The sequence below is a fragment of the Mus caroli genome, chromosome 2 (genome assembly GCF_900094665.2).
Source record: "Mus caroli chromosome 2, CAROLI_EIJ_v1.1, whole genome shotgun sequence".
NCBI lineage: Eukaryota > Metazoa > Chordata > Mammalia > Rodentia > Muridae > Mus > Mus caroli.
In genome coordinates, this window is record NC_034571.1 from 26,670,570 (window position 1) to 26,695,223 (window position 24,654).

The window sequence follows — 24,654 nt, forward strand, 5'->3', positions numbered from 1 at the left end:
TGTCCTGGGGACAAGGGTGGGGCTGGTATACTCTGGGGGGCCCGGGGCCACACCCATAGAGGCCTTGGCACTCCAGGTCAGAGCAGCCATGCCTGATCCAAAGAGGACCAGAGCGCTCTCTTAGACCCAGAGTGGGCTGCGCTTGACTGAGTGGAAGACAAAGATGGATGGAAAGGAGGGGTGTATCACCCCCACCCTCCTAGGACAGGAAGAGCACAGGGGGCCTGGAAATCCAGGAACCAAGGCATGTTCATTTTCTGTTTCTCTCGGCAATATGATGCTGACAGGGTCCTTTTTTCTGGGAGTGCCATGGGGCAAATGGACTCAAATGTGAGTCTTGGTTGGGAGAGCTGGGAGAGGCCCATGAGAGTCCTCAGGTTGGGTGATGAGGGGTTTCTCTGTGTATCCCTGGCTGTCCTGGAACTCACTCTGTAGACCAGGCTGGCCTTGAACTCAGAAATCCGCCTGCCTCTGCTTCCCAAGTGCTGGGATTAAAGGTGTGTGCCACTGTGCCGCTACACCACTGCCTGGCTGGTTTTGTTATTTTATTTATCTTTTTTCCTAAAACAGGGCCTGCAGTTCTCAAATCTAGTCAATGATAACCTTGAACTTCTGATCCTTCTACCAACTGAAGGCCTCTCTGCCTCCTAAATACCGAGACTGTAATAACATCCAGCTACCGCTGGCTTTATGTGGGACTTGGGTATCAAACACAGGACATCATACATGCTAGGCGATCATGCTGCCAACTGAGCTACATCACCATTGTATCATTATTTAAGATGACTCTGTGGGTATCTGTGTGTAAGCATGTGCACGCTCAGTGCAGGAAGCCAGAAATGGACACTGGATCTGTTGGGGTCCAGGAGTCACCCCACAAACCACACAAACACTGATCTCAGTCAGGTAGGGATAGTTTATTGAGTATTCATCACAGGACTGATCAATCAATCGATCAGGGCCTCAGACCAGACTCAGGAGCTGACTGTGACCCCAAGCCAGAATCCTACAGAGCTTTTAAGTATGAAATCCATGAATGTTTGTGCCAAGTTATTTCATCAATCAGGATTTAGGGATAGGGAACTCCTTAGGAGCATATCTTTGCTGTCCATTTATCCTGTCCTCATTTGTCAGGGTGTTTAACTGTGCTGGTGACTTACCTTGCCTGACATTCATGTCTTAACTTGCCAACCAGGATATCATTTACCCATGTACATGACTCTTTCTGCCAAGTAAGATGTCAGTTCCCAGGGAGGTCTCAGGAACTTTACTCACCCCTACTCAAAATGGAAGTCTTATTCCAAATAGCTTCTTATATTAGTGCAGGCGTCTCTCTTATGTTGGGGTCCATCCCAGGGGCAGCTTATAAAAGCAAAACCCATAAAAGTTTATACATAGATGCAGGAAGTGCTGCTAAATGGTTGATTTAGGTCCAAGCTTATTGTGGCTAGTTGTACAAAGCAGTTCAAACTGACTGGTTTTTAATAGCACCAAAGCTCAGGACATACCAGAATATGCAATCAACTTGGGAATGAGAAAGATTCCTAGAAACAACACATGAGAAGTTTTCTTTATAGCAGTAATAACAGCATAAAATATCTGGCTAGACGGGCAGCAGTTACCCAGGCCTTAGCAGGATCCGCTGGAGCTGGAGTTACAGGGGTTGTAAAGACACCCAACATGTGCGCTAGGGACTGAGCTCAGATCTTCTGGAAGAGCAGTTTGTACTCTTAAGGGCTGAGACAGCTTTTTTGAGCAGTTTCCTCAAGCCTCCTCCTCCTCTTCCTTCTCCTTCTTATTATTAATAATTTTGGCTTTTTTGAGACCATGTCTCACTGTGTAGCTTTGGCTGTCCTGGAACTCATTATATAGATTAGGCAGGGTTTAAGCTCACAGAGGTCCTCCTGCCCCTGCCCCTGCCCCGAGTGCTGGGATTAAAGGTGTGAGTCATCACACCAGACCAAACTTGCATTTTAAAGGAAATTTTACTTTTTACTTATCTCTGTGTGCATAAGCATGTGTGCATGCATACATACATGCAGGTGTCTTTTTGAGTCCAGAAGGGGTCAGATTGCCTGGGAACAGAATTCTAGTTCTCTGTAAAAGCAGGAAGTACTCTTCCTTCTTCCCTCCTTCCTTCCTTCCTTCCTTCCTTCCTTCCTTCCTTCCTTCCTTTCTTAAGATAATTTATTTTTGTTTTTATGTTCATGTGCTTTGGCATTTTGCCTGCACATATGTCTGTGTGAAGGTGTGAGATCTTTGAGTTACAGACAGTTGTGAGCTGCCATGTGGGTACTGGGACTTGAATATAGGTTTTCTGGAAGAGCAGCCAGTGCCCTCAACCACTGAGCTATCTCTAAAGCCCTAACAAGCACTCTTAACTACTGAGTCACAAGTCATCTTTTCAGCTCCTTGGCTTTTGTTTTTGAGACAAGGTCTTAGGTAGTGTAGGCTGGTGTTAAGTTCATTGAGATAACCTTTAACTCCTTGTCTTCCGGCCTCCACTTCCCAGGTGCTGGGGTTACAAGTATTCACCACTTTGGGGTGGTGAATAGCTCTTTGAACTATTGAAACCAGGTAATACCTAGAATAACCCAGAGTAGCTATCAACTAATAGGTGCACAGATTTGGGGTGGGAACTCAATTGTGGGTAGGATTTTTCAGCCTCCTAAGCCTCTATTGCTTTCATTGTATTAATGTGTAAATACACATTACGTATGGTAGTGCATTCTTTCAATTCCAGCATTTCAGAGGCAGGAGGATCGCTGTGAGTTTCAGGCTATCCTGGGTTACTTAGCCAGGCACTGATCCAGAAAAAAAAAAAAAAAAAAAAAAAGAATAAGTAAAAGCAAACCCAGCTTTAAGCACCTACTGTATGCAGAGCCCAGGAGGCATGACAGGTAAGTCTAACACCCGGTGTGTCGGCCAACAGAGGTGAGCTTAAGGCAAAAATACTTATTATGCTAACCTTCATTGCCTGCAAGCCCACTGCAAATGCCTAAACTCACAAATCCCACAAATTTAACCCTCCGAGTATTGTAGCTGAAACATTACATCCACCAGTTAGAAGAGGCAACTTAGAACTCCGAGGCGGTTAGAGGGGGTTTGCATGCAGCAAGCTCATCTTTCCTTCAAGACCGGTGCAGATTGTCTGAGTGGATAGGGAAGGGCGGTCCTCAGGAGGGCAAACTTCTAGATTTCTGCTTTATTTGGCCTGGCAATCCTTACCTCTGTCAAAGCCTTTCTTTCCTGTTCTCTTTTCTAGGTTGATATATTATTTTAATATACTAGTGGGCATGGGTGGATTTGAGCAACAATGGCCTTTAATCCTCCTTTTTTTTTTTTTTTTTGGTTTTTCGAGACAGGGTTTCTCTGTATAGCCCTGGCTGTCCTGGAACTCACTTTGTAGACCAGGCTGGCCTCGAAATCTGCCTGCCTCTGCCTTCCGAGTGCTGAGATTAAAGCGTGCGCCACCACGCCCGGCTTAATTCTCCTTTTAGGGTGGAAAACTCTCATGATGTTGGTTTTTAAGAATCCAGCCTTGTGGCGCATGGAGGCGCGTGCCTGTAACCCCAGCAACCACGTCGATGATGCAGAAGGATCCCGAAGTTTACGGCAAGAACTCAGTTGGACTCTTGTCTTAAAAGAGCTACACCCTGAAGTGAGTGAGATGTCAGCTGTGGATCCTTCATCATGAAGTCCCTGCACGTAGGCAAAAAAACTGGGTTAAGATCCCGCAGGAAAAGGCGATCTGGCCGAAGGATAGGGCGATCAAACCTTGGAGTGCGGCGATCTGGCCAGGGGACGGGGTGAACTGGCCTCGGGGACAAGCGAGGTAGCGATGGGGATGGACGAATTGGCCGTGGGACGGGAAAGGGGGTCCTGTGTTTGGGCGAGCTGGGCGTGGGGAGGGGCGAGTTAGTCGCGCGGAGGGAAGTTCTGGGCGTGTCGAAGCGGTGGGGAGGGGCGAATTGGCCGTGGGGCGGGACTAGGGGGGTCCTGTGTTTGGGCGAGCTGGGCGTTGGGAGGGGCGAGTTAGTCGCGCGGAGGGAAGTTCTGGGCGTGTCGAGTGAGCAGGCCGTGGGGCGGGGTGATCCGGCTTTGGGGCGGGGTGAGCTGGGCGTGGAGAGGGCGGAGTTGGCTGTGGGGGAGGGACGATCTGGACGTGAGCTGCCTGTGGGACGCGGCGATCTGGCCCTGGGGAGGGGCTATCTGTCTGTGGAGAGGGATGAGCTAGTCTTGGGGCGGAGTGAACTGGCCTCGGGGCGGAGCGAGCTTGAGTCCAGCCCCCTCCAGGCTCGGGGAAGTGACGTGTGCGGACAAAGGCAGAGGCCGCGAGGTGTCTGGTCCGGTAAAGTGGTGGCGGCTGCTGTGGGCTACGGTCTTTGCCAGCCTCTTCTCAACCGGTCCTTCTCTCTCGGGTCCCTGGAGCCCCGACCCAGGTAAGTATCGCGAGGGACGCGGCCAGGGAGGAGGGGGGTGCTCACCCCAACTGCCTGAAGCGGTGAGGCCCCGTCGTCAAGTGACCTGGGCCTGGCCCACGTGCACGTCCCATGGAGGTTCACCGATCAGACCTGGGCAGGGACTCTGGTGACCACGGATTGGGTTAGAGGAAGCCACATTGGTGGAGGCTGGCAAGACGTATCTTCACTCGCGCCCGTAAATCACTTTCCAGTCCTCAGTTTCCCCTCTGAGATAAGGAAAGCAGCCACTGCAAGGTTGGTGTGTGGAATCGGCGCGGTGCTTGGCTCAAGTCCTCGCAGTTAAGTGCTTGGTTGCACGGGTTGCCATCACGTTTAAGTGCCTCCAGCTCTGCCAACATAGTTACTGTCATGAGCCCTTGAGGCCAAGGTCAGCCTCTTAAGCAAGGCTGCCTGCCATCTTTTCCAGATGCTCCAGGCTTTGCTGCTCCACCAACTGTGTGTTCATTTTGGTCTTTAATCCTTTTGATAAGGGCCTAGAACAGGTGCTGTAACTGATGACAATAATGTATGGGGTGGGTCACTCAGTGACTGGGGACTAAGTGAGAAGCCTAAATCCTCTCCTAACTTTTGGTCCTATCCCAAGTACTGTTTTAAGGCACATCGTTTCCTTGAGCTGGCTTTCCTGTGTGTGTGCTTGTGTGTGTGTGTGTGTGTGTGTGTGTGTGTGTTGGGGGGCGGGGGAGGGATGCTTTCCTGAAGGCCAGAGCCACATAATCAAAAGGTCAGAGTCTGCAGGTGTGTGGTCCTGGATGTATCGGGAGCTTGTGTTTGCATCTTATGGACTGACCAAAGGCCACATGGTCTCATAGGTGGGCTCCAGCCTTACCAGGGTCTGTGTGATTTGGAGGTTTTAACATGTTTTCCTTGCTTGATCTTTTTTAACTATGTTTGAACTAGGCAGAGGTGGTGCACGCCTCTAATCCCAGCATCCAGGAGGCAGAGGCAGGTGGATCTCTGGGTTTGAGGCCAACCTGGTCTACAAAGTGAGTTCTAGGACAGCCAGGGCTACACAGAGAAACCCTATCTCAAAAACCAGACAGAAAGAGAGAAAAATTGTGTTTTAAGATTTATTTTTAAAGATTTTTTTTTTTGCCGGGCAGTGGTGCTGCACACCTTTAATCCCAGCACTTGGAAGGCAGAGGCAGGCGGATTTCTGAGTTCAAGGCCAGCGTGGTCTACAGAGTGAGTTCCAGGACAGCCAGGGCTACACAGAGAAACTCTGTCTCAAAAAACCAAAAAAAAAAAAAAAAAATTGTTATATGTATGCGAGTATACTTTTGATGTCTTCAGACACTCCAGAAGAGGGCATCAGATCCCATTACAGATGGTTGTGAGTCTCCACGTGGTTGCTGGGAATTGAACTCAGGACCTCTGGAAGAGCAGCTGGTGTTCTTGACTGGCGCTTGTCTCCAGCCTCCGTGTTTAAGGCTTTTTTTTTTTTTTTTTTGTAATATTTGATTATATGTCTATGGGGACAGGGCCCTGGAAGGCAAAGGGAAGGCATCAGATCACCAGGAACCGCAGTGATTGGTGGTTTGGAGCTTTTCCACTGTGAGATGCTGAGAAGAGCAGGCAGTGCTCGCTCTAACAGCTCAGCCATCTCACCAAATGTCTCTGACAGTGGAGAACTGTAAGCTCAAGAGAGTATATGCCTTCCACAGTGGAGCCTGGGGCTTCTCAGGCTTGTTTAATAACTACAGCTTCTCTATGAAGTTCAGGGTGAGTTTCAGACCAGCCATGGTCTCAGAGTGAAAAGAGGACGACAGGCACAATGGGTAGGCAGACTGTGTTTATACACTGTATAATTCAAATGCTGATTTCTCTGCCTGAGTTATCTTTTTTTAGATGTGGATAAGAATCTCTGGTCTTAAGTCTGTGTAAACAGTTTTCTTAACCATTTATTCTCTGCTTTGTCAATGCTGATCGCATCAATACTTGGGCAGAATAGGGAAGAGGGCCGCTCATCTGCCAACCAGAGGAAAGAGATAGGAGAGGGAGATTCGGAGATCATCAGAGAGGATGGGGAATTTGGAGCCATGAAGAAAGGGTCTGGAGAGAGGTCACACAGGATGGGGCTGGGAGGTGGCTAGATTACCATAGAAGGCTAAGGAGGATCTTCTGATTGTTCAGTTATTGAGATGCGGACTTAAATAAATCTTGACTTTCTTGTGTAGTTATTGAGGACTAGCATAAGGTAAAGAAATACAGGCCATTTAAATTCACCATTTATATTTATATTAAGAATAATGTATAGCAGAGTATCTTGCTTGTTATTTAGTCATTTATTTTGAGAGGTGGAGGTGAGAGCCCTGGATCTGCAGCCCAAGTTGTTTCTTCTTTTTATTTATTTTTTGATACAATATTTCATGTAGTCTAGGCTAGCCTCAAAGTCAAAGTCACTTTGTAGCCAAGGATGATTTTGAACTCCTGACCTGCCTGCTTCAGCCTTTGAAGTGCTGGGATTACAGGCATGCACACCATGTTCAGTTTTGGGGGTCCTGAGGCTTGAACCCAGGCTTTTGTGTTTGGATTCTTGAATCAGGCTGGTTTTGATCTCCTGATCCTCTTGCCTCAGCCTCCTGAGTGCTAGCGATATAGGCATGGAATACACTATACCAGCTAAGGGCCCTATCTGAGCTTGCACAGCTGGTAAGCAGAGCCAGGTTCCGATCCAGTCCACCCTACTGTCGAGAGGATGACCTCATTGTAGGACCAGGCCTGACTTCAAAAGGGAAGGCTCTGTTCTTGGAACTAGCCATACACACCCCTAAGTCATCAGTCCCAGGAACTAGGCCATAATTCACCAGCTCCAGGAACAGACCATAAAATCCCCCATCCAGAGAACAGCCTGGAGATAACCAAAAGGATGGGGAAATACCATATCTCAGGATGCTGTGCTGGGCAGCCTTAGATGGTGTGGGTATCTCTGATTCTGTGGTTAGACTCAGTGCAGTCCACTGACCACCTGGACACAAGCAAATCAGAAACTGACCCATGTAACATCCCCTGGCACCCGCCAGGAAAATTTTAAATTACCTAACCCTAGCCAAAATTCCCTAGTTCCCTATAAAATGGCCTGCACACCTTTGTCTGGTGTGGCCTATCTCTGCATGCAGACTTCTTGCTTTCTTGAAATAAAAACACTTGCCAATTGCATATGTGAGTGGTGGTCTCCGTGCGGCACTTTTAGACTTAACATTTTTGGTGCATGGGCCAGGAAGCACCCCTGACACCCTTGTCACATTGAATGTTTGACCACTGGCTGGTACATGAGTACTCTGTGTCCCAGTTGTCTGTGTTCCTGTATGTCCAGACAGTCTGAGTTTGTGAGTAGCTTAAGCCAATTACTAGAGGCTCCAGGTGGTTCAGGCAGACACCAGTGGAACCCTCGTCATTGTGACCCACTTGAAGGAGACTTGAGGGTCCCACCTGAAGGGAACTTGATCCCACTGGTGGTTCTGACAGAACGGGGCAGGTCGGAACCCACTCTTGGGACAGGCCTTCATTCTGAATTTTCATGTGCTGTCCCAGTACATTTCTGTGTGAATTGTTCTTTTGTGTCTCTGTCTATTTATTTGTAACTGTCTTGATTCTAGAAATGGGCCAAAGCAGCTCCACCCCCTTGAGTCTTACGTTAGATCATTTCAAGGAGATCCGTAAATTAGCAGCCAGATAAGGGCTTCATGTAAAGAAAAAGATGTCTGTCTTCTGAAGAGATGACTGGGTCACCTTCGGTGTGGGATAGCCTAAGGAAGGAACCTATGACCTCCCACCAACTATAGAGTGAAGGACATTGTCTATGAAAAACCAGGCCACCTGGACCAGGTTGCCTAGCTAACCACCTGTGAGACCCTAGTGAAAGAGCCTTCTCTGCCTGGTTAAACCCACCCACCCACCCATCTCCCCTCCCTCCCTCCCTTCCTCCCTCTAGGGGCATGAAGTGGAGGAAAGGAGAGAGGTCCCTAGGCCATCAGCGCCCTCTATCCCATCCTGCGCCCCTCAGGAGGTTTTGAAGAGGAAGCTCTCTCTCCACTCCCCTGTTACCAGCCATCAGGAAATCTGAGGGAGGGGGCAGCAAGAGGGGAAGAAGAGCCCGTAGGGGAAATGGCAAGTACATCACATCACACACGCGGGCAGGTGGGTGGAAATTAAAGGTTTACCCCCGGGCCACCATAAGGCGGTTCACAAGTTTGTCCAAAGTGATCCAGTAACGGCAGGGACAGGATGGGTCACCAGGGGCCTTCCTGACATGGCTGCTAATAACTTACCGAACTTATACACTCTTCAACCCAGAAGCCAAGGAAAACCAGTCAGTGGTAAATGGCCTTTGTCAACCAGGCAGCACCAGACATTCTCAAGTTGCAGAGACTACAAGGTTTAGAAGGTAAGGTGTATCAGAGAGACAAACAAAGGGATTGGCCAAGATCCTTTTGGCAGCATTGGCAGGGCCTAAAGAAAAAGAATAAGAAAAGTAAAGATGGTGGCATTTGGAAATATAAATAAAAGAGGAAGGAGGATGCGGTCAGGATTACAGAGAGATCGTGTGCTCATTGTGAGAAGGTAGGACACGGGGAAAGTGAATGCCCCAGTGGAGTCCCCCATGGAGTCTAAGGACCTGGAGCTGGAAGAGATGGGTGATTGGGGGAGGTGGGGCTCCGTGCCCCTCTCCAAGCCTTGAGTGACCCTAAAAGTGGAAGGAAGCCTATGAAGTTTCTGGTGGACATGGGCACAATACTCCCTCCTAAAACGACCTCTGGGGCCATTATGTTAAAGACAGGCCTGGGAGCAATGGGGACTGGCCCATACTCATGGACTGTTGTCCCTGATTGGTGATTTGGGGAATGGACCCACTCTTTTGTGGTCATCTCCGAATGCCCGTACCCCTTGCTGGGAAGAAACGTGCTGACTAAAGTGGGAGCCCATATTCACTTCAGTCCAACCTGGGTCTCTGTGACTGATTGGGAAGGAAAAGCCACACACATCCTCACCATGGCGTTGGTAGATGAACACAAGTTATTCATAGACACCCCCAACTCTGGTCGAAGGAGGGAAGCGGGAGAGCCTGCTACAGTGTTGGATCCAAGAGATCTCAGAAGCCTGGGCAGAATCGGGCATTTGGCTGGACCAAGCACTGAGCCCTGTGTTGGTACAGCTGAAGGCCAGTGCAGTGCCAGCCTGAATCAGATGATACCCACTGCCCTGGGAGCCACGCTGGGGACCCCCCCCACACACACACATCGGGCACTCAGCCTGGAATACCTCCCTGCTGCTGGTTAAAAAGCCCAGCTCTACTGACTATAGGCCGATGCAGAACCTCCAGGAGGTAAACAAGTGGGTTCAGGATCTCCATCTTACTGTTCTGAACACACACAGCCTCCTCGGGACCCTTCCCCATGGGTATGCTATACCATCCTGGGTCTTACAGATGCCAACAGCTAGTCCCTCTTTCCCTTTGAGTGGCTAGACCCAGATGAAGGACACATAGACAGCTGCCTCGGACACAGCTTCCCCAAGGGTTCCAACACTCCCCTAGCATCTTCCGTGAGGTTCTCCATGGGGATTTGGGTGAGTACAGCGAGCCCACCCAAATGTCAGTCCGATGCAGTACGTCGATGACTTGATAATTGCTGTTGACACCATTGGAGGCCTATAAAGCCGCCACTAAGGAACCCCCTAAAACATCGTGAAGACTGGAGTACCATGTGTCTGCCAAGAAAGTTCAGCTCTGCCAACTCTAGTAACCTACCTAGGCTACATACTTGAGAGGGGGGAAGATGGCTGTCGAGAGCGAGAAAAGAGACTATTCTGAGGATCCCTGGCTCACCAGTCTCTGGGACATAAGGGAGTTCCTGGGGTTGGCTGGGGTCCTTGGGTTTGCTGAACTGGCCTGTCCTCTGATTGAGGTGACTCGTGGGGGGAACGCTCCATTGGAGTGGACTGAGAAAATGGAGGAGACATTTGGCAAGTCAAAGATACCTGTGAGGCTCTCCTGTGCTGGCCTTGCTAGGTGTCTCCAAGCCGTTCCCCTCCAGTGTGGGCAAAAGAGAAAGGATTAGCAAAAGGGGTCCTTAACCAGTCTCTCGGGCCCTGGAGAAGACCAGTGGCATATTTGTCAAAATGATGGGACCCAGTGGCAACTGGATAGCCCCCGTGCCTCCAGATAATAGTGGCCACAGCCTTGCTGGTCAAAGACTCAGACAAGCTAACTCCGGGCCAGAACCTCAAGGTGACTGACTAGCCTCTGAAGGGGTCAAGCATCTTCCCGACAGGTGGCTGACCAATGCCAGGTTAGCCCACTACCAGGCTCTGCTCCTGATCCCCCCACCCCAAATCAAGTTCATCACCAGCAGCACCCTTAACTCGGCCACCCTGCTCCCTGGCCTGGACCTGGACGGTCCCTTGCATGACTGCTCAGATTCTGAGCCATCTACAAGGGACAAGACTGGACTTTAAGGACGTTCCCCTTAAGCAGAATTAACATGGTATACAGATGGCAGCAGCTTTGTCTGAGATGGCACCTGATATGCGGGGACTACGGTGACCATTGGGGATGTAGCCTCAGGTATATCAGCCAAAAAACTGAATTAATAGCTTTGGCTAAGGGCCTACATCTAGGCCAAAGAAAAAGACTCCATACCTATACAGACAGCCTGTGTGCTTTTTCAACCATGCATGTTCATGGGGCCATCTACAAGGAAAAGAGGACTTCTCACCTCAGAAGGAAAGGAGGCCATGGCCTGGTGCCCCACCTGCTGTATAGTCAACTCTAAGCATGGAGAGACCTCCAGATTGGGGTCCAGGGAAAGGGGAGCTCGACCTGGAGTAAACTGGGAAGTCAAGCCCGGTACAGATCTTGCTAGTGTTGGTAGCGCGTTTTCAGGAAGGACAGAGGCACACCCACCAAGAAGTTGTTAGACATCATCCCAAGGTATGACCTCCTTGTATTCCTGTGGTCAGACAATGGACCTCGCTGCTTCATCTCTCAGGTAACCCCGACGTGAGTCAAGGCTGTGGGGACAAATTGCAAACTCCATCCCCAAAGGTCAAGTAAAAAGAATGAATTGGACCTTAAAGGAGACCTTAACTAAATCAACCCACGACTGGCGGTGAGTGGGTGTCTCTCCTTCCCTTCGCTCTCTTTAGGATTTAGAATTCCCCCTGTACTTGAGGACTAACTCCTTTTGAAGTTATGTGCGCTAGGCCCCCACCTCTGCCACCTGATAGAAAGGCAGCAGTCCTAGCTGAAGTTGATCATGAGTTTCTTTCCTCCCTCCAAGCCTTATTCCAGGTACAGTAATCATCAAAAGACACCAAAAGGAGACATTGGAGCCCACCTGGAAGGGACCAAACACTTTAATCCTGACCACCCCAAAACAGTCAAAGTTGACGAGGTCTGAGCTTAGATACATCGTTCCTAGGTAAAATCTATTGACCCACATGCAGACTCAGACCACTACATGCCTAAGGCCAGCACTGGACTGTGGTGAGCTGCCACCTACCCATGAGACCCACTTAAGCTAAGAGTTCACAAACTCTTGCCTCACACACACCCTGCTTCACCCTAAACAGTGGCAGGTCCCGACAGGTCCCAACAAGTCTCCAGAGGGCTCCATCTACCTGCTTCTCATACTTGGTCTGCTTGTATGAAGTCTGCAGATTTCAGCGGACACAAACCCTCATCAACTGCCACCATCAAATGGATACTTCAAGACCCTGAGAGAACCCCATGAGACTTAGGGAGAGAGGTACAGGCTTTGACACTGACTGGTCCCAGAAATACTACCTTTTTCATTTTTAACCTAGAACTTTGTGCCCTGCCGGATACATATGGAAGGATCCAGGTTGAAGAGGCAAACCCTGTTCGTCACATCAGAAACTGCAAAGCTCTAAGGCCAGCTTGGGAAGGATGGCCAGGAACAGCGACCGTCCAACTCTGTGTGCCCAGGGACAAGTGATTGTGGGACTTTTCGGTGGCACTGAAAGCTGCTTTTGTGTTAAATGGGAGTTGTGAGGCCAATGCCCCACCGGTGCCTGATAACTGGGATCTTATCCAGATAGTCAGGACAGCAAACCTGACACCCAGCGGACTGGTGGGCTCGACGGAGGAACCCCATCTCCATCTCAATAACAGAGAAGGGACAGAAGAGCAGAGGATGGGAGGCTGGGAAGGCGCAGGGCTTAATGGTGTATCTTGGACACAATAGGGGACTCCTCTTCCCCTCCTCATCTGGAACCTCTCTATAGCGATAGGACCAGTGGCACTGGCAACGCCAACACCTGTCCTAAAGGCCACATCAGCCTCAGTTCTAGATCCCTGCTCTCTAGAACCTCTAGGGGGAAGGCTCGCTTCCCTCGCCTTAAACATCTTTGCAGTCACACCCTTACCATGGAAGCCAGCAGCTCCTTTGCCGTGCACCACAGTGTTACTTGATCTACCTGCACCTCACTTGGACCCCTTGGTTCCATCCACAGGTTCTCCCAAAACCCCAGCTTGTGTGTTTGGCTACTCTGTTCCCTCGAGTCTGTTACCTTCCTTGTAGTACCTATATGGAGATGGCTCTGGATCATCACAGGAAAAGACAAGATTTGGGGCCTCAGCAATTCGACTTCCAGTGCTAGTGGGGTCTAGCACAGCTGTGGGAATCAGCACTGGTACTGATAGAACCTAGTGGGGAAACCCCCACTCAATTCAGCGTGCACCCCAAAAATTATGAATAGACCATCTTGATGTAATTACATGAGGTAGTTTAATGATGGAGCTCCGGACCGACATGCATCCCACACAGGAGATAACAGATGTCGGCCACGAGGCTCAAAAGCTAGGGGTTTTTATGGGGTAAAGGGCTTAGGGGTGTGGAATTCAGCATAGTGACACACTATTGGCATATTCAAACATCAGCAGAAAAATTACATGTACGTGCAGGGTGTCAGAATTCTGTGAGTTGTTGACTCAGTTCAGATAGCCCTGTTATGTCCTCACATTCCTCTTTTTCTTTATGGTCAAGCTGTTCCCAGGAATGTTTTAACTACGGGGCATACCTGGGTTTGTTTTTCTTTTTTCTCAGTCCCAGGCAGCCTCTAGCTCACAAACAACCAGCAATTTCTGAGTACTTTATATGACTTACAGGTCTTGAAATTTCATCTTTTTTTCAGTACCACAGCCTTAGTCAAGGCACATCAACGCTTCAGGCCCTAGACAACCCTACAGACTTAAATCTAGCTAAAATTCCCCTAGTTCCCTATAAAGAGTCCTGTGTGCCTTTGTCTGGGGTTGTCGCCATATTTGTGAATGGCCAACCCTGCATGCAGGCTTCCTACTTTTGCGAAATAAAAACTCTTGCCAAATGCATATGGGGTTTCTGTGTGGTGCTTTCGGACTTAATACTGCCAGAGCCATTTGTTTTGGTTTGAGAAGGCTCAATGGTCTTACTTCATAGCTGTGGTTGGTCTGAGACTCCCTGTGTAAACCAGACCAGCCTGGACAGAGATCCTTCTGCTTCTGTCTACTGAGTGCCTCCACCATCACACCTGACTGTGTTTGTTTTTCAGGATAGGGTTTCTCTGTGCAGATCAGGCTGGCCTTGAACCCAGGGATTCATCTGTCTCATGGACAGAGTGCTGGGATTAAAGGTGTGACCCCATAGGTCAGTCTCCCTCCTCTGTGTCTCCCTCTCTTCCCTTTCCCCCTTCTCCTTCCTTCCAGGAGCACCTCTGCTCTTTACACAGGGCCAGCTGCTGATCATAGAGATTCATAGCAGGCTCTGCCTGCCATGCTGCCCGAGCAGGGCTGTAACACAACGCAGGTTTTGTTCATTTAGCCTGCAGTTGCTTTCAGGCTCCTTCAGATGATGTCTCAGGTGCCGTAAAGGCCTGCTGGTGACAGTTACACGTTTCCTTCTCTTCTCCTGGGAACAGAGACTTAGCAAGGCAGCTGCCCAGGTGGAGCGTGGTGTAATTAGATGACTCCAAGGATGTACGGGTGAGCATGAAGCCTCTCTGCCCATGAACTAGCCTCGAATAAACACATAGCCACGCTGCCCTGACCCTTCCTATCCATGGCCGTGCAGTTTCATGGAGCAGGTGAAAGCTTGTTTTGGCTTTGTTTTCCCAGACAGGGTTTCTCTGTGTAGCCCTGGCTAGCCTGAAATTCCTTATGTAGACCAGGCAGCCCTGAGACTCAGCGATCCACCTGCCTCTGCCTCCCCAGTGCTGGAAATAAAGATGTGCGCCTCCCCCCGGGGAGGATGTCACTCTTGATGTCCTGGATCCTCAGGAGCCTTGGGGCCATGCAGCAGACACTAGGGGGCTGTGTTTGGCAGGGCCTCAGGAAGCATGTGTCTTCATGAGATGGCTGTAAGAGCAAATCAACCCAGAACTTGCATTTCCAGGCTTGGATGTGATCCACCCCCACACCTACCCCAGCTGCTTCCTAGAAGCAAGTGGGATTCTTGTAAATTAGATTTCTCAAGAGACTTTGGCAGATCAACAGATGATGTTGGTAACAGTGTCATCTGGTTTGAGGGGTCTGGGAGTCTCCAAAAGTGAGAAATGGCTGTCCCCGTGCATGCTCACTCAGTCACTCTACCGCCAACCAGCAAGGGCCCTTAAACTCCAGCACCGCAAAGGCTGTGCCAGATCCTAGCCCTGCTCAGAGGAGCTGGCATCCTGGGGCCGGCAGACAGGCAGAGCCTGCTCCCTTCTCTGGTTCTCTCCCATTCTCCTCAGCTGGTAAGGACCACATGTGCTGGATGCCCATGTGCTGGTGGGTCCTGGGGAGATATCGGAACATTTTCTTAGGACTTGGGGGCAGCGGGGGAGGCTGGTTGCTGGGCCCCAGTGTAAGCATTGAGCTCCTGTGTGGAAGAGGTCTGAATGTTGTCCTAGCTGGTAGTGGTTGGGACATAGTTGCTATGGTGACTAGAGAGTCACCTGACAGCCTTCTGGTTCCAGGTCATCCCCAGTCCCCAGGCAAGTACGCGGTGATGTTCGGGCTGATGTTCTCTGTCTACTCTGGTTCCCAAGCCGCAGTTCCTACCTTTCTGCTTGCAGGGGTGATGGTCTCGGGGGCCGGCAGGCCTTCACATTGCTCTGTGGGCCAGAAACTTTGCAGCGGAAGGTATCTGTTGTCAGAAGTATGCTGCTGCCTTCCCTGGGCCAGTGCTACTGGCAGGGCGTCGTAAAGCAGTGTGGTATTTAGAACCAGGCTCCTCGACCTGTTACTCCAAGGACCTCTTGGGGTGCAGGATGACTGTATGTCTTCCTCTGGCACCAAACCATTGTCACAAAGAGTATGATAATGTTGCAGTAGGGACCAGTGACAGACAAGGCTTCTTGCTTTTCTTGTGTTTCTTCCCGCTTCCAGTCACAGAAGTACTTGACAGAGACCTCTCAGCAGCCCATGGGGCCCCTTTCCGGTGTGTGCCTTTTATTGTTCTTCTCTGGCTTTGCTGTTTTGCTCCCAGATTCTCATGCTGACTCTTAGTGTTGAGTTGTGACTTGGGTGCTCAGCAACACTGCCTGTACGCTAGAGGCTTCCTGCCATTCAGTGCCCTGCTCACCCTGCCTCTTCCGTGTTCAGGGGAGCAGAGCGGTGGCTGGCGACCTCACGGCTGGTGACGTCATGACAAGCGAGGTGATTGAGGATGAGAAACAGTTTTATTCGAAGGCCAAGACCTACTGGAAGCAGATCCCACCCACGGTGGACGGCATGCTCGGGGGGTATGGCCACATCTCCAACATCGACCTCAACAGCTCCCGGAAGTTTCTGCAGAGGTTTTTAAGGGTAGGCAGGTTTGATGCCCTCTCCAGGAGAGGCTGTGGCTCTGGTGGGGCAGTGTGGGGAGCCACTTCCACATACCACACTGCAGGTTCTCCACTCATCTTGTTGGTGACTGCCACCAAAGGCCCTAAAGAGCTGAGCGGTGATTGGGTGGGACTTGTGACCGTGAGTTTTGTCTCAGAGCCACAAGTCAGAAGCTGGCCAGGCACTAGGGACTTAGCAGCCTGGCCTAGGAGTGCTGGGGGCCGTGGGTGGTGACTGTCCTCCTGTGACTCCTTTTCATGCAGCTCTCTGTCTGTGTCCTTCCTTCTCAGCTCCACGAAGCCCAGGGGTGAGCCCCACAGGAGGCCCTTACCCTCTCTCTGTAGCCCCACTGCCATCCCTAGCACTGTCACCCTGTGGGCTCCTGGGGACTCTGGAGGGAAAGGAGATTGTCCACCTGTTTTTTCTAGCTGTCACCTTGAAGTGACCTTAGAAAGAGTCTGCTTGCCCTCCAGTGACAGGCCAGTGCAGGAGCCTGACTTAGCTTTCTGGGACTCATGGGAAGGGCCATGTGGTTGTAGTGCCTTGTGAGTCATACGTTGCCCCTGTGTTTTAGGAAGGCCCAAACAAGACAGGGACTTCCTGCGCCTTGGACTGTGGTGCTGGTATTGGAAGGATCACCAAGCGCCTGCTCCTGCCACTCTTCAGGGTGGTTGACATGGTCGACGTGACGGAAGACTTCCTGGCCAAAGCCAAGACCTACCTGGGGGAAGAGGGCAAGAGGGTGAGGAACTACTTCTGCTGTGGGCTGCAGGACTTCAGCCCTGAGCCTGGCTCCTATGACGTGATCTGGATCCAGTGGGTGATAGGTAAGGGTCCCATTGCTCTTCCCCATATGCACCGTGCTCCCTGCCACTCAGGTGCTCCATCAGCCCTAGTGAGCTGGCCAGCCGAGATGCAGCTCCCTCCCACTTCCCAGGACCATAAGGAGAGGTGCCTGAAGCCAACTGAATAGCAGCTATCTAGTGGGCCATCTTAAGTGCTCAGTGACTCTGATTAGGACATGAGACCATGAGCTTTGTTAGGGTTGATTCTTTTTACATTTTTATTTCAGGGGCTAGAGAAATGGCTCAGCAGTTAAGAGCATTGGGGGTTCTTGCAAAGGACCTGGCTTCCATTCATAGCACCCAGATGGTGACTCATGGCCATTGTCAACTGCAGTGTTAGGGGATCTAGTGCCCTCTTCTGGCTTGAGTGGACACCAGGCACACACATGGTACAGATATCTACATGCAGGCCAAATACACATACACATGAAAAGTAAGAGTAGATTAATTAAAAGTAAAATTAGAATTAAAAAAATTAAAATTTTTATGAGTACTTGCAAATCTTTGTCATGTGTGTGCAGTACTCATAGTGGCCAGAAGAGGGCACCATCCCCTGGAGCTGGAGTTCCTGACAGCTGTGAATCACCTGTGGATGCTGGGAACTAAACCCTGGTCCACTGGAAGAGAAGTTGTGCTTCTGATCCAAACCATCTCTCCAGCCCTATCTATCTATCTATCTATCTATCTATCTGTCTGTCTGTCTATCTATTTGTCTATTTCAATCTCCTTATAGCTCCTTATATCTTAGATTGGCCTCAAACCTAAACTCCTGCCAAGTGGCAGGAGTGTGGCAAACACAGCCCGGCCAGGCCAGGGATGTAACTGCACTTGTGCTGTTTGCAGTGGGGTTTGTGGAGTGTCTTAGTCAGGGTTTCTATTCCTGCACAAAACATCATGACCAAGAGGCGAACTGGGGAGAGAAGGATTTATTCAGCTTACACTTCCATGTTGCTGTTCATCACCAGAGGAAGTCAGGACAAGAACTCAAGCAGGGCAGGAACTTGGAGGCAGGAGCTGATGCAGAGGCCATTGAGGAGTGTGACTTACTGGCTTGTTTCCCCTGGCTTGCTCAGCTTGCTTGCTTATAGAACCCAGGACCACCAGCCCAGGGATGGCACCCCCACAGTGAGCTGGGCTGTCTCTCATTGATCACTAATTGAGGAAATGCCTTACAGCTGGATCTCATGGAGGCATTTCCTCAACTGAGGCTCCTTTCTCTGTGATAACTCCAGCTTGTATCAAGTTGACATACAAAACCAGCCAGTACAGGGGCCATGCCTGTGTGACCTAACAGCTCATCTGGAATGCTAAGCACAGGGCTGCTGATCTTATAACACTTGCCTTCTCATGGGGGTGGGGTGGGGTGTACAGTACATAGATAGTGCTGCTGTGAACACTGTGGGCTTGGCCCTTTTGTTTGGGGGCTTTCAGCTCCACCTTCCGATCTAGGCCTGGGAAGGGTGTGTGGTATGATGGGTAGGTGTCGAGCAGGGCTGGAGGGCACCCAATCAGGTTAATCCCAGCTTCTGACTCTGCTTTTGTGTGGATAACGTCTGGCCTCCTTTGGCATGAGATGGTCTTAAGATCGACAGAGACACTTGCTGGCCTGTGCGCAGGGCACACATATGGCACCCTCACGCCTCTCTTCTCCCCAGGCCACCTGACGGATCAGCACCTGGCTGAGTTTCTGCGACGCTGCAAGCGGGGCCTGCGCCCCAACGGCATCATCGTCATCAAGGACAACATGGCCCAGGAGGGTGTGATCCTGGATGACGTGGACAGCAGTGTGTGCCGTGACCTTGAGGTGGTCCGCCGGATCATCCGCAGTGCAGGCCTCAGCCTCCTGGCCGAGGAGCGCCAGGAAAACCTGCCAGATGAGATCTACCATGTCTACAGCTTCGCCCTGAGATGAAGCCAGGGCCAGAGCTGGGGGCCAGCAGCTGGCAGGCCAAGAGACACACCATTGACTCCAGTGGGAAGGGTCAAGCCCTAGGGGAGGTGTGCCCTGGATTGGGGCACTGCAGCCCTGTCACTCTAAAGCACCCTGGCAGCTTCCCACAGGGCTATGGAAAGCAAGAGTTGTCACCGCTGGACTATCTGCCCGAGGGGAAAGACTTCACTTGGTTGCCTAGGGACCCCAATGTGTGGACTGCTGTGTTCCAGGACAGCCAGGCCACACATGGTACCTGCCAGACAGTACCACTTACAGAAATGGTCACAGCAGCCTGCAGCTCTTAGGAGCTCCTCTCTGACACAGCCAATAAAAGGGTGAGTCCTATTCTCAGATGTCCCAGGCAGTCTGTGTGTGGATGTATGTCAGATCGCTTGAGCGTGCCAAATTGTCATATAAAGACACAGAGTTTAATCTTATAAATATATTTAATCGTCTCTGCTCATTCCCAAAAGCTAACTGCGAAGATCTTGTGAGGGCTTGGCACTAGAGTGGAGCCAGCTTTTGGCCTCAGCAGTGTCTTCTGGGCCCCTCACAAATCCTGCCGTGCTCGTGATGCCTTTAAACAGAAGGCACCAGCCCGGAGACCTGGGTATGGCGTGAGCAGAGCTACCACCAACCACAATGCCAGAGCCCTGACCACCACAGGACTGGGCAGGCCTCTAACCCAGAAGACCAGCCTGTGGCAGCCTCAGTTCTGTCCCCAGCTCCTCAAAGGCATCATGAGACCCAAGGTGGCAGAATAAATGGGTAGGGCCTTACTGGATGGCCCAGGATTTTTGGCACTGGTTCTGGGAACCTCCCCCATGGGGCCAACCACAGCTTCCAGGGCTCTGAGGGGCCTGGGCCTCATTCCCTGTGCACAGCCAGGGTCAGCTCCTAATACAGAGGGCAGCTGTATCCCCTCTGCACTGGCCCCTCCCATTGTGAAACACTGAGAGGGAGGGGGGTGGGGATCTCCCTGGAGCAGCCTTCCATGCCTTTGGCCTCCAGGGCACCACCCTAATGGTTTCATAGCAGTAAAGGGCAGGCCTTTCCCAGATAAAAGGGACCCCTCCCCCAAAGGCCATTATAGGTACCAGTTCTATCCTCAGGCTGGTTTCAGGTACCGCAGATCATTCCACCCTGGGACTTGTCAGCAAGTGTCTTGGGTATCACTGTGTGCACTGAGCAGGTACCACTTGAGCCTGTCAGGCAAGGGCAGTGCTTTGACCTTGGTGTCCACAGGCCACGGTCGCAGGCACAGCCGGATGGACACCCGGCACAGGTGTTTGAGAGGTGGCGGGTAGCTCTCGAGCTGCCTCAGGGAGGCATGAAGGGCCTGGATCTTCCCTGCCAGGCTACCCACTGGGTGGATGTTGAGGTTCTCAGGCAGCTGCAGCCTCTGGGAGCTGGTCACCATGAGGTCCAGCACGGTCTCAGCCTTATGCAGAAGCTCAATGTGGCTGTCGTCCTCGGCACAGCCCGGGTGCGAGCAGAGCCTCTCAAAAACGAGGTTGAAGCCAGACCAACAGGACGCACCATGCAGGGAGCAGTTGTAGGCGGCTCCAGACTCCAGCAGGAAGCAGAGGAGCGGGAAGTGCAGCTTGAAGCTCTTGAGGCAGATGTGCGTGAGGGACTCATGGGCCGGGCACTCGCTGGGGTCGGCACCGTGGGCCAGCAAGAGCTGCGTGACTTGGAAGCAGAAGCGGTTGATCATCGGGGCCTCCTCCTTGTCCCCACAGACAGTCTCACCGAGCAGGAAGATGATGCAGGTGAATACAGTGTCCCCATCCTTGGTGGTGGCCTTGACGTCTGCCCCTGGAAGAGCCATGGGAACAGAAATGAGAGCTGACCAGCAGCCCTTACCAGACAATGGTGTAGATGTGTGGGGTGGGGGTGGGAGGTGAGGAGCAGCAGCAGCAGCTATGGGTGGACAGGGGCCCTCACCTCCCTCCAGGAGGAGCCGGATGTTGTCTGTGTTGTGGATCTGCACGCCATCGCTGCTGGCCAGGGCGTGAAGTAAAGCTGTCTTCCCTACAAAGCAGAGGGAGGTGAGGCCCAGAGGAGGGTGGAAGCAGGATTCTCAGGCTGAGGGAAGAGCTGCTGGCTTGATTTCATCCACACAAAAACAGGAATAAGAGGGCCAAGCAAGGTCAAGACCCGCCTGCATCCACACACAGACGCTGGGTATACTCACCTCTTAAAGATGCCTCCTGGGGCAGTGTGCAGACAGTGACCACACTCTCTCCAGAGTCGCTGGGTGCTGGACTCAGGCAGGCTGCCACCCTCTGCCCGTATGCCAGGTGTGGCCATGCCATCGACTGGGGCCAGCACCCAGACACTTGGCCTGTCTTTTCTGAACCCTTAACAGGTACCCAGCCCCAGGGATGGCCAGCCCTCTACCCCAGCACTTAAGTTTTATTATTTTATGTATGAGTGTTTTGCCTGCATGATGTATGTTTGTGTGTGATATGAGGTCTCGAGATCCCCTGGCACTACATTTACAGACAGTTGTGAGCTGCCCCGTGGGTGCTGGGAACTGAGCCGGGTCCTCTGCAAGAGCAGCAGTGCTCTTAAAACCTCTCAGCGTCTCTCTTACCATTCTTGTCAGCTGCATTGACATCTGCTCCAAGATCCAAGAGGCGCTGCAGGCAGGGCAGGCGTTCGGGTTCCTCACTGGCCAGATCCAAGGGGCTGCTCTCATGGATCTGAGCCAAAGGGGACAGCAGCCATGTTGCCTGGAGCCTGCAAGGCTCTTTGGTAAACGTACCAAACATGCCCAAGCCTGGAGCTGGCCCTTACCCGGTCCCTCCTGTTGATGTCAGCCCCGTGGCGCACCAGCAGCTCCACCATGTCAGGCTGGTTTCTCAGGACAGCAATGTGCAGGGCTGTGTAGTAGGTAACAGGGTCTGAAGGCAAAGAAGTTCAGGTTTGTCTGTTCTTGAAGGTTCGGGAGCTAGCCTCGGAGCCTCTCCCAGCACCCTTTTCTCAGGTGTGTAGATCAAGTCCTGGTGTGTTCCCGTAGGCTACAGCTCATCTGCATTGTCCTGGTGTGTTCCCGTAGGCTACAGCTCATCTGTATCCTTTCCGCTTATTTCCCCCTCAGGGCTGTTCCTGAGGAGAATGCAGTGTGGCTGCGTGCTCTAGCTTAGCAGCACAGCCAGCCTTTGTTTGTTTTTAAAGATTTTATTTATATGGGTGTACTGTAGCTGTCCAGAAGACACCAAATCCCATTACAGGTGGTTGTGAGCCACCATGTGGTTGCTGGGAATTGAACTCAGGACCTTTGGAAGAGCAGTTAGTGCTCTTAACACTCTGAGCCATCTCTCCATCCCAGTCTTTGTCTCTTGAGCCAGGGTCCCTACTACCTAGCTCTGGCAGCCCTGACCTTGCTAGGTAGCACAAGACCACTAGAGATCCTTCTGCCTCAGCCTTCTGCATGTGTCACATAGCCAGGCCCTTTGACCATAATGTGGATGGGCTTTGGAAACCACCCCTCCCCAGCATCTGTAGCTTGTAGGATTCCCAAGTTCCCTGTAGTCTCTAAGCCTGTTTTCCAATGAAAGGCATGAAGGCCTGTGTGGGGGTCAGTCCCCACAAGCTCATGGGCAGCCCTACCTGTCTCCTACCTCCTAGGGGTGACAGCAGGACAGGTGGCTGGCCCTTCATCATTCCTGATGCTTAAGGAACCTATGCAGCCAGCTGTAACAGATGCCCAGTGTGGCTTATCTTCCCACCTCTAGGGCCAGAGCAAAACCTGCAGGACAGCTCAGAGCAGAGAAAATCACCTTCCCTTAGCTCTGGGCACTGCCAGTGTATTCTCTACATGGTAGAAGGATTGATCTGGAAGATGTGGGAGTAGAGGCGCTAAGAGCCCCCAGAAAGACACCCACAGGAAAAGAACAAGGGAAGTCACCCCAAAGACAGGAGGGAAAGCAGTGGCTGGGCCTGGCTGCCTAGTCCTGCTCACCCCACCCCTCAGGATGCTGCTGACCTTCAAAATTGAGGTTGGCCCCACTCTGCAGAAGGACAGCAGCTGCCCGAGTCAGGCCCAGCTCAGCCATCTTCAGCAACGCATTGCTCACGCCTTCCTGGTAGAATGGAGAGTGAGCCTTCTGCTCCAGCAGCTCCGTGAGGACCAGGATCCGGCTCTCCTCACTGGAAGCATAACTGTGCACCAAGAGGCAGAACAGAGAAAGTGGGAACTCACGGGGGCCAGTGGCCCTAGCCTGTGTGCCCTTCCACAATCATCCACACAAGCTGCGCATGCTCTGTGGGGCACAACTCTTTCTTGGTCAAAAGCATGAAGTGATTTCAAAGCCTTCCTTCAGCATATGTTACCCCAGCTCTGACAACAGCCCAAACACCACCTTCAGAGTCACCTGGCCACGACGCGCCTCACTTGCTCTTCGCCCTAATCTCACCCACCAGACCTCTTGCAACAGGTGGGCCCTAAGATCTGACCAACGCCCGGACACAAAACGCTTATCTGGGGCAGCCCTCCTGAATATGCTGGGCTCCGCCAAAGGAGGGCAGTAGCGCCTTGTTGTGTAGCCCTGCGGCCCCGCCTCCGAGTTCTTAAAAACGCCTGGCACAGCATTTACAGAGTAGGCCGCAGAGGAAAGGGCTGATGTGGTTTAGAAAAGACATCCTTGGTGAGACTGCTAGCCTGCAATGCCGGCTCACGACTCCCCCAATGCTATTCCTCTGCCCCACCCTACTCCCTGCCTCTCACACCGCGATGCCGGTCTGGGTGCTCGCTTGTCTCTGTAGCACAAGCACTCCGAAGGCGTAGCGCTCCGAGTACCCATCTGCACAGGGCACACGGACCACACCGGCTTGCTTCCCCAGAGGCTCTCGGAGAGGCCTGCTGTCTGCGGAAAGCGCGGTCGGCTCCAGCCAGGACGTCTCCTCCAGCATCCATGCACAGGGAGCGGAGCCGAGGCCCGGGTCTTCTGCCCTGCAAGACGCTCCGAGCCCGCCTCAGGCTGGAACTCGAGCTCGCGGCCACGCAGCTCCCACTCCCGCTGCGACAACCACAGAGGACCGCAGCGACTTACTCATCCAGGGGCTCCTGCCGCTCCAGATCCTGGATGCCCAGGGCGCCAAGGATGGCGTCCACCAGGGGCTGGTACTCGAAGATGATCCTGCGGAAGCCGTGCAGGAACGGCATGGCGTCGGCCGCGTGTCCCGACACCCACTCGCCACCACCTCCTAATCTACCGGTTCAGACCCCGCGCCCGTGAGCAATCCTCCCAGGCTGCAGTTCCGCACCGGAAGTTATCCTACCACTCCTACTTCCGGTCCGTGCGGGCCTTTGGAGGAGCATGTGCAGTCACACTGCCCCCTGCCGCCGGGGAGGACCTCGCGGCGATCATCACTGCCCGGCTCTGCCCCGCACTGAAATTCCCCGCGAGGCTGCTGAAGGGCGTCTGAGCTCCGACGGGGCGTGCGGCCCCGCTACTGACTGGCTCCAATCCGAGGTGACACAGGCCCTGTTCGGAGCCTGAACACTACTTTCTGCAGCCTACTTGACTTTGGCCACTCTCTAAGGAAAGGCTGCAACCATCTCAGTTTCTCCACTGTGTA

General features: G+C 52.1%; 2 protein-coding genes across 6 annotated transcripts; one reads left to right on the forward strand and one right to left on the reverse strand.

The window, feature by feature from the left end:
• The first annotated feature begins 69 nt into the window (after positions 1-69).
• On the forward strand, positions 70-19,410 carry Ntmt1 (N-terminal Xaa-Pro-Lys N-methyltransferase 1). 5 transcript variants are annotated; one of them, XM_021151122.2, is made up of 5 exons: positions 70-244; positions 3,501-3,661; positions 16,063-16,266; positions 16,862-17,114; positions 18,788-19,410. In XM_021151122.2, exons 2-5 carry the CDS (start codon positions 3,515-3,517, stop codon positions 19,042-19,044), a joined length of 861 nt encoding a protein of 286 aa, XP_021006781.1. In that variant the 5' UTR covers positions 70-244; positions 3,501-3,514; the 3' UTR covers positions 19,045-19,410. The 5 variants fall into 5 exon arrangements, with proteins under 5 accessions (XP_021006781.1, XP_021006791.1, XP_021006794.1 ...); XM_021151132.2 differs by lacking the exons at positions 70-244; positions 3,501-3,661 and adding an exon at positions 3,668-3,835; XM_021151135.2 differs by lacking the exons at positions 70-244; positions 3,501-3,661 and adding an exon at positions 4,157-4,442.
• Positions 19,411-19,492: 82 nt separating this feature from the next.
• On the reverse strand, positions 19,493-24,352 carry Asb6 (ankyrin repeat and SOCS box containing 6). The gene is made up of 6 exons (XM_021151120.1): positions 24,126-24,352; positions 23,060-23,235; positions 21,868-21,974; positions 21,665-21,773; positions 21,013-21,099; positions 19,493-20,883 (listed from the first exon to the last, which is right to left on the reverse strand). Exons 1-6 carry the CDS (start codon positions 24,236-24,238, stop codon positions 20,219-20,221), a joined length of 1,257 nt encoding a protein of 418 aa, XP_021006779.1. The 5' UTR covers positions 24,239-24,352; the 3' UTR covers positions 19,493-20,218.
• Between the last annotated feature and the right edge of the window lie 302 nt (positions 24,353-24,654).